Source organism: Eulemur rufifrons, chromosome 7 (genome assembly GCF_041146395.1).
Source record: "Eulemur rufifrons isolate Redbay chromosome 7, OSU_ERuf_1, whole genome shotgun sequence".
NCBI classification, from domain to species: Eukaryota; Metazoa; Chordata; class Mammalia; order Primates; family Lemuridae; genus Eulemur; species Eulemur rufifrons.
Window position 1 is genome coordinate 265,291,294 of NC_090989.1, and position 11,451 is coordinate 265,302,744.

Sequence of the window (11,451 nt, forward strand, 5' to 3'; positions counted from 1 at the left end):
TCAGACAGGGATCTGCCTGAAGTCGGTGCAAAATCACCGTGGGAGACATGGGGCTTTGTGGAGAGAAGACAATAGTGGGAAGCATCTTGAACTCCCTGAGCTCTGTTGCAGGACTGCACTGGGTGGGGGAGGGACTGGTCGGGGCTACTGCTGGAGGCAGTTAGGAGACAGGTAACTTGCCTCTGCCACTCAGCGGGTCCAGATCAACAGAGGTGAACACTAAATGAGGGACTCTAACCTGGAAAACACCGCGGGCTAATAGGCCCACTTAAGGTGGATCAGAAAGAGCAAGAGCTCCTGCTGGACAGGCGTGAGAGTGCGGGAGGGCAACATAAAAGAGACAAGGGGGTATCCTGATGACTCAGCCCCCCAACCTGGCACCTGCCAACTTCTGATCAGTCACCCCCAGTGCTAGCGCTCTGCAGGCAGGCAGTCACCATTTTCAGGGTCCATAACCCAGGCACTGTGATGTGTGTTGGGCTCCTCCCTTCCCCCAGCCCGGGGACTCTCATGACAAGCTCTGCTCTTACATGACCTACGGTCAACTAGCCAGACCCATTTTGATGTGTGAACTCTGAGAGCTTCCCTAGTCATGGGAAGCTATCGCCCGTGGGACTTACAGGCACTGGGTGGACTGTGGCACCACCCCCTCCCCCTAGCCAGCATCTTTCATGCCGAAAGTGGAAGGTGCCACCTCTGGAGGTAGGGAGAGACAAGAAAAGCCACTCTCACTCTGTAGCTAGCACGAATCTGCCAGGCTTTGGCGCAGATCAAAAGTTGACAGCCTAGTGACTTCACTTGACAGACCGGTTTAGGTCATCCAGTAAGCTCAAAACTCTGGGGCTGGATTCCTTCCTCCAGTTGGCTGCCAACAGTGGAATCTGCAGTCAGGGAAAAAAACCCTGAGAAGAGGCCAAAACAGGCTCCCCAAGTAATGCCTCCCACCAAGAGCAGCCTCCCAACTGTGGTAGAAGAACCCTAAACAACATATTAGCAGCTCTCTCTAGTGGCAGATCAAGCAACCATAGAATTGCTCACATCCAGGCTGGTAGGCTGCAATCTGCCTGCTCCTACAGCATCTACTGGAACAGAGCCTGCACACGGTGTGTTACTTCCCAAATGAAAACTTAAAGGTGGGAAGCAACGGCTGACCCAGATGGGAAGGACTCAGTGAAAGAACTCTGGAAATATGAAGAATCAAATGGAAAACACACCCCTAAAGAGGAACACCAGCTCTCTAGCAATGGACATTAACCAAATTCAGAACACTAAAGTGACAGAAGAATAATTTCAAACATAGATTGAGAGAAAACCCAATGATATGCAAGAAAAAATGGATAACCAATACAAAGAAACCACAAAAAAAATCCAAGACTTGGAAGAAAAATTTACTAAAGAAATTGAAATATTAAAGAAAAATGAAACCGAACTCCTAGAAATAAAGAATTTATTCAGGGAACTACAAAAACACAGTGGAAAGCCTCAAGAAAGGGGCAGATCAAACAGAAGAAAGAATCTCAGAGATTGAAGATAACACCTTCAAATTAAATAAGTCAGTCACAGAGATAGAGCAGAGAAATAAGAGAAAAGAGCAAAGCCTGCAAGAAATGGGGGATTATGTGAAGAAGCCTAATGTGAGAGTTACGGGCATTCCTGAAGGTGAAGAAGATAATATACAAGGGTTGGATAAGCTATTTGAAGATTAACAGAGGAAAATTTCCCAGACCTTGCTAAAAATCTAGGTATACAGGTACAAGAAGCCCAAAGGACCCCTGGGAGATTCATTGCAAATAGGAAGACAACACATCATGCAGTCATCAGATTCACCAAAATGTCCACTAAGGAGGCCTTTCTACAAGCTGTAAGGTGAAAGAAACAAGTAACATGCAAAGGAAAGCCCATCCAAATAACGCCAGACTTCTCAACTGAAACCTTACAAGTAAGAGGAGACTGGGGCCCCATTCTCACTCTTCTGAAACAGAATAATGCCTAGCCTAGAATCTTGTGCTCAGCAAAACTAAATTTTGTATACAAAGGAGAAATTAAGACATTCTCAGATAAGCAAAGACTGAGGGAATTCGCCAGCCCTCTAAGAAGTACTCAAAACAGAGTTGCACACGGATCAGCACAATTAAACACTCATGAATGTAAAACCACTCAAAATCTAAGGATCAAAGGCCAGATACCACAATGTCTAAAGAGAGAAAACAAAGCAATGAAGTTCTACCCAATAGGATGACCAGAAATTTGCCCCAGCTATCAGTTCTATCAACAAATGTGAATGGCTTGAACTCCCCACTCAAGAGACATAGGCTAGCCTTGATAAAAAAAATTCAAGCCAAGTATCTGATGTCTTCAGGAAACATATCTAATCAGAAAGGATGCATTTAGACTGAAGGTAAAGGGGTGGAAATTGATATTTCAAGCAAACAGAAATGAAAAGAAGGCTGGTGTGGCAGTTTTGATTTCAGATAACTTAGTTTTTAAATCAACAAAAGTAATGAAAGACAAAGATGGTCACTATATAATGGTGAAGGGTACAGTTCAACAAGAAGACATAACAATTCTAAATATATATGCACCCAACTTAGGTGCACCCAGATTCATAAAGCATACCCTACTTGATCTAAACAAAATGATAAACAGCAACACCATAATAGCTGGAGACTTCAACACCCTACTGACAGCATAGGACAGATCCTCCAAACAGAAAATAAACAAAGAAATAATGGACTTAAACAGAACTTTAGAATAGATGGGCTCCCTAACTGACATTTACAGGACATTCTATCCAAAATCCACTGAATATACATTCTTCTCATCAGCTCATGGGACATTCTCTAAGATTGACCATAGCCTGGGACACAAAACATCTTTTTAAAAATTTTAAAAAACAGAAATTATACCATGCATCTTCTCAGATCACAGTGGAATAAAAGTAGAAATTGACCCTAACAGAAACTCTCATTTCTACTCAAAGTCATGGAAGCTAAACAACCTTCTCCTGAATGATTATTTCATAAATGAGGAAATCAAGATGGAAATCAAAATATTCTTTGAACTAAATGACAAAGGAGACACAAGTTATCAAAATCTGTGGGACACAGCCAAAGCAGTCCTAAGAGGAAATTTTATTTCCACAAATGCCTATATCCAAAAGACAGAAAGATCACAAATAGACAACATAACGAATCGACTCAAAGAGCTGGAGAAAGAAGAACAGACTGACCCCAAACCCAGCATAAGAAGTGAAATTAATAAGATCAAATCAGAACTAAATGAAATTGACAACAGGAAAACTATACGGAAGATTAATAAAACAAAAAGTTGGTTCTTTGAAAAGATAAAACAAAATTGACATGCCTTTGGCTAGACTAAGAGCAGAAAAGAAAAATCTCTAATAAGCTCCATCAGGAACATAAAAGGAGAAATTACAGCTGATGCCACAGAGATATAAGATATCATCTATGAATACTACAAAAACTTTTATGCACACAAACTGGGAAATATGGAGGAAATGGACAAATTCTTAGAAACACACAGCCTCCCTAGGCTCAACCAGGAAGAAATAGAATTCCTGAACAGAGCAATATCAAGAACTGAAATTGAAACAGCAATAAAAAACCTTCCTTAAAAGAAAAGTCCTGGACCAGATGGCTTCACACCTGAATTTTATCACACCTACAAAGAAGAACTGGTGCCTATACTGCAGAAGCCATTCCACAATATTGAGAAGGATGGAATCCTCCCCAACACATTTTATGAAGCCAACATAACCCTGATACCAAAACCAGGAAAGGACGCAACAAAAAAAGAAAACTACAGACTAATATCCCTTATGAATATAGATGCAAAAATTCTCAACAAAATCCTAGCAAACCAAATCCAGGTACTTATCAAGAAAATAATCCATCATGACCAAGTGGGCTTCATCCCAGAGATGCAGGGATGGTTCAACATACGCAAATCTATAAATGTAATTCACCACATAAATAGAAGCAAAAACAAATACCATATGATCCTCTCAATAGATGCAAGAAAAGCATTCAACAAAATTCAACACCCTTTTATGATAAGAACACTTAACAAAATAGGCATAGATGGGGCCTACCTAAAAATGATACAAGCCATATATGACAAACCCACAGCCAACATCATACTGGATGGGGAAAAATTGAAAGCATTCCCACTTAGAACTGGAACCAGACAAGGTTGCCCATTATCTCCACTTCTATTCAACATAGTTGCTGGAAGTCTTTGCCAGAGCAATCATGCAAGAGAGCAGAATTAGGGCGTCCAAATGGGGGCAGAAGAGATCCAACTCTCACTCTTTGCTGATGATATATTATATCTAGAAAACCCCAAGAATTCAACCAAGAGACTCCTGGAATTGATAAATGAATTCAGTAAAGTCTCAGGTTACAAAATCAATACACACAAATCAGAGGCATTCATATGCGCCAATAACAGTCAAACTGAGAACCAAATCAAAGACTCAATACCCTTCACAATAGCAACAAAGAAAATAAAGTATCTAGGAATATATTTATCTAAGGAGGTAAAAGATCTCTACAGGGAGAACTATGAACCACTGAGGAAGGAGATAGCAGAGGACGTAAACAGGTGAAAAACCATACCATGCTCATGGGTCAGCAGAATCAACACTGTTAAAATGTCTATAGTACCCAAAGTGATCTACAGATTCAATGCAATTCCTATTAAATTATCAACATCATCTTTCACAGATATAGAAAAAATAATTTTACACTTCATATGGAACCAGAAAAGACCCCATTTAGCAAAAGCAATTTTAGGCGATAAGAACAAAATGGGAGGTATTAATTTACCAGACTTCAAACTGTACTACAAGGCCATAGTTATTAAATCAGCTCGGCATTGGCACAAGAACAGGGACATTGACCAGTGGAACAGAACTGAGAATTCAGATATAAAACCATCCTCATATAGCCATCTAATCTTTGACAAAGCAGACAAAAACATACACTGGGGAAAAGAATCCTTATTCAATAAATGGTGCTGGGAAAACTGGATAGCCACATGTAGAAGACTGAAACAGGACCCCCACCTTTCACCTCTCATAAAAATCAAATCACAGTGGGTAAGAGACTTAAACCTAAGGTGTGAAACTACTAGAATTCTAGAAGAAAAGGTGGGGAAAACTCTTATAGACATTGGCCTAGACAAAGAGTTTATGAAAAAGACCCCAAAGGCAATCATGGCAACAACAAAAATAAATAAATGGTACCTGATCAAATTAAAAAGCTTCTGCACAGCCAAAGAAACTGTCATGAGAGCAAACAGACAATCTACAGAATGGGAAAAAATTTTCTCATGCTCCACATCCAGTAAAGGGCTGGAAACTAGAATCTATTTAGAACTCAGGAAAATCACCAAGAAAAAAATCAAACAACCCTATCAAAAAGTGGGCAAAGGACATGAACAGAAACTTTTCAAAAGAAGACAGAACAGTGGCCAACAAACATATGAAAAAATGTTCAACATTTCTAATCATCAGGGAAATGCAAATCAAAACCACAATGAAATATCACTTATCTCCAGTGGGAATGCCTTTATCAAAAAGTCCCAAAACAATAAATGTTGGTGTGGATGCGGAGAGATAGGAACACTCATACACTGCTGGGGGGACTGCAAACTAGTGCAACTTCTGTGGAAAGCAATATGGAGATACCTTAAACAGATACAAGTAGACCTACTATTCGATCCAGCAATCCCATTACTGGGCATCTACCCAAAAGAACTAAAAGACATTCTATAAAAAAGACATCTGCACCGGAATGTTTATAGCAGCACAATTCACAATTGCAAAGATGTAGAAACAACCCAAGTGCCCATCAATCCATGAGTGGATTAATAAAATGTAGTATACATATATATACCATGGAGTGTATTACTCAGCTATAAGAAACAATGGTGATATAGCACCTCTTGTATTTTTCTGGATAGAGCTGGAACCCATTCTACTAAGTGAAGTATCCCAAGAATGGAAAAATAAGCACCATATGTACTCACCATCAAATTGGTTTTAACTGATCAACACCTAAATGCACATACAGGAATAACATTAATTCAGTGTCAGACAGATGGGTGTGGAGGGGATGGGTGTATACATACATAATGAGCGCAATGCGCACCATCTGGGGGATGAACATGCTTGAAGCTCTGACTCCAGGGGTGGGGGCAAGGGCAATATACGTAACCTAAACTTATGTACCTCCGTAATATGCTGAAATAAAATAAACAAATAAACACACAGAAAATAGTATGCTGGATATTAAGTTCTAAAGTCTTTTTTAAAAATTAAAGCAGAGAAGAAGTTTTCAGAGTGCAAGCTAAAATTTTTGAAGACTTTAGGGAAAATATGACATTTATATAAAGACCTGACAAAGATAAATAAGGGAATAGCAATGTGGATATCTTGGGACAACATTCCCAGGAGAATGAGAAGCATTTGCAAAGGTCCTGCAACAACAGCACATGTAGTGTGCTTGAGGAATAGCAAGGAGGTGAGTGTGGCTGGAGCAGAGTGAAAGAGGGGAGAGGTCTCAAAGATGAGAACAGAGAGATAAGAGAGGTGGGCAGATCCTGCCCGGCCTTATGAAAAACGTTAGCTTTTACTCTGAGTAAAATGGGAAGCAAATGGAAGTGACATGGCATGTCGTGACTCACATTTTTTTCAGAACTTCTCTGGCTGCTTTCTTGAGCATAATCTGAAGGGAAGCAATGAAAGCAGGGAGACAGTAAACAGGTATTGCAACGGTGCAGAAAGGGAAGATAGTGGCCTGGACCAAGTGACGGTGAGGAGGATAATGAGAAATGATCAAGTTCTACATGTCACTGAAAGGTAGAGACAAATAATTTACTGACAGATGAAATGTGAAATGTGCAAAAAAAGAAAGAAGTCAAGGATAGTACCAAGGGTTTTTGCTGTGCAGCTGAAAGAGGGGAGGTGCCATTGACTGAGTTGAGGAAGACACAGGAGGACTAAGGGAGAATGAGTGGCTGAAGTTGGGTAGAGGTCACAAAGAAAGGAAGTCAAGTAACTTAGAGGGCAAGATATTGGAAGGAATCCACATGGATGTTAAAATCAAGAATCACGATATATCTTCAACAGTTTCTGGCACATTGTAGGCAATATATAAATATTTGTTGAATAAATGAATAAAAGTTATTCAGTACATAGCAATTCATCTTGAAAACACTTCTATTTCCTCAACTCCCAAATATTCATTTATTCATTCCTCATAACACTACAATCTGAATCTAGCTTCTGCCCTTCCACACTTATTTTTCTCAAATATTATACATTTATTCATTCATCCATTAAACATATATTTTTCAAGATCATCAAGCAATTTCTACTTCAATAAAATAGTCTCTGCTCAGCCTTCGTCCCAAACAATTTATTGCAGGATTTGACAGTATAGGCTGGCCTCCTCCATGAAACTTCTATGACCTGTCTCTCTCCATAGCTCTCTTCCTCCCTTAATTTTGGTCAAGGGCTCCTCTTCCACTGCCCTACCTCCACCCCTACCCAAGAGGTAATGCAACTGTAGTTTCTGTCCTTCTTTTCACTCTACACTCTTCCTCCATATAACTCTTCTTGGGTAACTCCTGCCCTCCCCTTGTATTTTGATAACTCAAAAATCAAAATCTCCACCCTACTTTCTTTTCTGACCTTCAGACAAACTGTCTGCTGCTTGCTGGATGTTGATAGCTACTTCAAACTCAGTTTTCACAAAACCACACCTGATAGGGCTTTTTAAACTAGCTGTTTTATTTCTGGCTCTCTGTCTTAAACACTTACCCAAACATTGTGAGCTAGAAATACCAGGAAGAGTTGAAGATTCATGAAGAATGCCGAGTCCCTCCTAGCACACTGGTTTTGAGATGCCTGTTTAACATCTATCAGGCATAGAAAATATAGTACTAGAGCTTGAGCAAGATACTGAAGAGATAGGTACTCCTGCTTTTTGAATTTTGTGTAATTTGAAAACCTTTGACAATGATCTGCAATGAGCACCAAACTGAGAAATTTTCCTGTTGAAGAATAATTTTTATTGTTTCTTAAAGTGTTGATTCTGCATTCATATATAAGTATTTGCAATTTCCTAACATTCTGAATTCCTGAGATTGATTCAAACACAAACTATGTACAATTTACAGATTTATGGTTACTGTGGTATTATGTTTATACATCACTACTGAGAGTTTTCTATCATTTTTATTGCCCAACAAGAACTCAGACTTATATTATCATTTGTTAAATGCCATATCTAAATGTCATTTCAATGTCTTATGAACACAGGGTCTGTTTTTTATTTGAGCATGCATAGACAGTAATCATTCATGCATGTGATTCCACTACTCTTGCAGTTTCTTGGATATCAGTACCATTTAAATAAGACGACACCAGTGGAAGGAATGGGAATTGGAAAAATCCATAAAATTCACTTCTAATAAAAGAAATTTGCTTTGTTTTACACATTTGAAATATTATGTACTTACTTAACATGTATCTTAAAAATTGATTCCCTTTTATTGAAATCCTAGTGTATAATGGTTTTATAAATTGGAGAAAATGGATACGAATACAGAGATATGCAGAATTTTAGAATAGGAATAGCCATTAGAGATCACAGACTGTTACTTAATATTCTGGCAGTTGAGAAAACAGTAGAACAATGAGGTGAGATGATTTGTTGAAATGTCATGCTAAAGTTTCAAGATATGGCTTGGACTAGGCATGAGATTTTCTTACATTTAACCATCTACCCATCCATCTTTAAGTTTATCCATCCACTAGACTTTAAATCCATCTATCCATCCATCCATTTTACCATTCATCCTTCTATCCATCAACATTTCCTGAAAACCCACAGTGAGCCATGTATATAGTACTAGGCCTGAGATTACAAGGGTGAATAAAACAGTCCTTCCCTCAAGAATTTTATTCCACTTTGAAGTCCCAACTGAGAGTTGGCTTAGAGTTATTACAATATATAAGACATTTCAAGCTCATATATATGTGTATATATATTTTTTACATATATAATTATAAATTATATGAATATGTATGTATATGTAATTGTTCATAACCATCAAAATAGAAATCTTCCATATAATATTTTCTGTATCAAAGAGTGGAACATTTCATTAAATAACCTCAGTTCAAAAAATTTTTTTCTCTGAGTAACATATCTCAGAGAAATGTTACTATTTTTTTCCAAGATAAGAAAATCTTTTTAAGTCAACTCAACCAGCATAGCAGTGGTAAAGTCAGTTGATGAGAGAGGTAAATTCCTATTAACTAAAGAAGATCCAAAGAGGATTGTGAAGAAGAAATCTCTAAGTATGACTCAGCTAACATTTCTCTAATTTTCCCCTTATTATGTATAAATATGCTGATTGCTAAAGTCTCTGGAAGTAAAAACTAACACCAAAATAAATAAGCCAAGGTAACAGTATTCCTTATTTCTTCTCTTTTTCAAACAGACTTCTAATTTTTACCTGAAAAAAAAAAATAACAGATCTAATAATCTATTTTTAAGGTGATGTAAAATTGTGCCCATCTGATCTAATAATTCAAGCAGGTTCTCCAGTTTCTTTCTCAAATATATCAAGATTTTAAGATTTGCAAATGCCCTCCTGGTATTAAATCTAAGATTCTATTGATATTTACATTGTTTTCTTTGTAGAATGAACAGTGTAAACCTAAATATCAAAATGTTTTACTGCAGCAACCTAAATACTTCGTCTAAGAATCTTGGATTGTTTTTGTTATTCTTTCCAAACTTTATACAACTTCTTCCTAATTATCATTCTCCAGAGAAGTAAACAGAAACACTGAGTGATTCCATTACATACCCAGAGCAAGCATCCATTCATAAATTCATTCACCAGACATTATCGGGCTCCTACTTTGCCAGACGCGTGGCAGAGGTGGGGAAGTTAAAGAAAAATAAGACATAATCTCTCCTTTCAGTGTGTTAAAATGTTGAAAAGAAACCTCAAATAAACAAATGATTATAAAATAGGATGGGAGGCACTATGTTAAAGGATGGTAGAAGGAAAATCTAATTGATCCTGAGCAGGTGAGGAGCTGAGGCACCCTAGGGAGAGTGACAACTAAGCTGAATCTTAAAAGGTAAATGGGAGAAACCCAGGCTAACGGAGGACGCTCTTCTGGTTCCAGGTGTATGTGCCGTCGGGAAGCCTATGTGTCTGCTCTTTGAATACATGGCCTACGGGGACCTCAACGAGTTCCTCCGCAGCATGTCCCCTCACACCGTGTGCAGCCTCAGTCACAGTGACTTGTCTACCGGGGCTCAGGTCTCCAGCCCCGGCCCCCCACCCCTGTCCTGCGCTGAGCAGCTTTGCATCGCCCGGCAGGTGGCAGCCGGCATGGCTTACCTCTCAGAGCGCAAGTTTGTCCACCGGGATCTGGCCACCAGGAACTGCCTGGTGGGTGAGAACATGGTGGTCAAAATCGCTGACTTCGGCCTCTCCAGGAACATCTACTCAGCAGACTACTACAAAGCTAATGAGAACGACGCTATCCCTATCCGTTGGATGCCACCAGAGTCCATTTTCTACAACCGCTACACCACCGAGTCGGACGTGTGGGCCTACGGGGTGGTCCTCTGGGAGATCTTCTCCTACGGCCTGCAGCCCTACTACGGGATGGCCCACGAAGAGGTCATTTACTACGTGCGAGACGGCAACATCCTCTCCTGCCCTGAGAACTGCCCGCTGGAGCTGTACAATCTGATGCGCCTGTGCTGGAGCAAGGTGCCTGCAGACAGACCCGGCTTTGCCAGTATACACCGGATTCTGGAACGCATGTGTGAGAGGGCAGAGGGAACCGTGAGTGTCTGAGGTCGGAGATGTTCAAATAAAATGCTGCCGTCTCCTCTCAGACTCCAGGAGCTAGAGGAATCCTGGACCAGAGGCCCAGCGAGACCCGGAGAGGAAAGAAAAATAGTAGACATGAATAGCCTGTTGTTCCCCTCCCCGCCCCGGAAAAGCAAAGACATTGCACAACCCATGTGGCAGACAGACCCACTGAAAGTCGGGGATGGGAAACACAGGCTAGGAAATGTGTCAGATAACAGGAGATAAGTTCTTCCTCACGGGGAAAGTTTGCAACACACATTGTACAGGGAAGAATGGCATCCTATTCAGTTCCCGCAGTAGCAGGCCACAGAGCAAGGTTCTGCTGAATTAAATTTCAATTTGAAATGGGACTCAGAGCTTCGTTTTTTAATAGAGTTCATTCCCTGTGCATATCTTCATGGGAAGACCTTTAGGTAAAGTACAGAAAACTAAAAAGAACGAAAAACCGTTCATTCTCTCCCCACCCAAAGACGGGTGTTAGTTTTTTGTTAAATTCCTTTCTTGCAATTTAATGCA

The 11,451-nt window shown here is 39.8% G+C and overlaps 1 protein-coding gene across 4 annotated transcripts in view; it reads left to right on the forward strand.

The window, feature by feature from the left end:
- MUSK (muscle associated receptor tyrosine kinase) overlaps positions 1 to 10,917 on the forward strand; it is a 98,011-nt gene extending 87,094 nt beyond the window's left edge. For all 4 annotated transcript variants that reach the window (XM_069474542.1, XM_069474540.1, XM_069474541.1 and 1 more), the window contains one exon: positions 10,235 to 10,917. In XM_069474542.1, the coding sequence (XP_069330643.1) occupies positions 10,235 to 10,917 (683 nt within the window). The remainder of the gene's footprint in view (positions 1 to 10,234) is intronic.
- Positions 10,918 to 11,451: the final 534 nt, after the last annotated feature.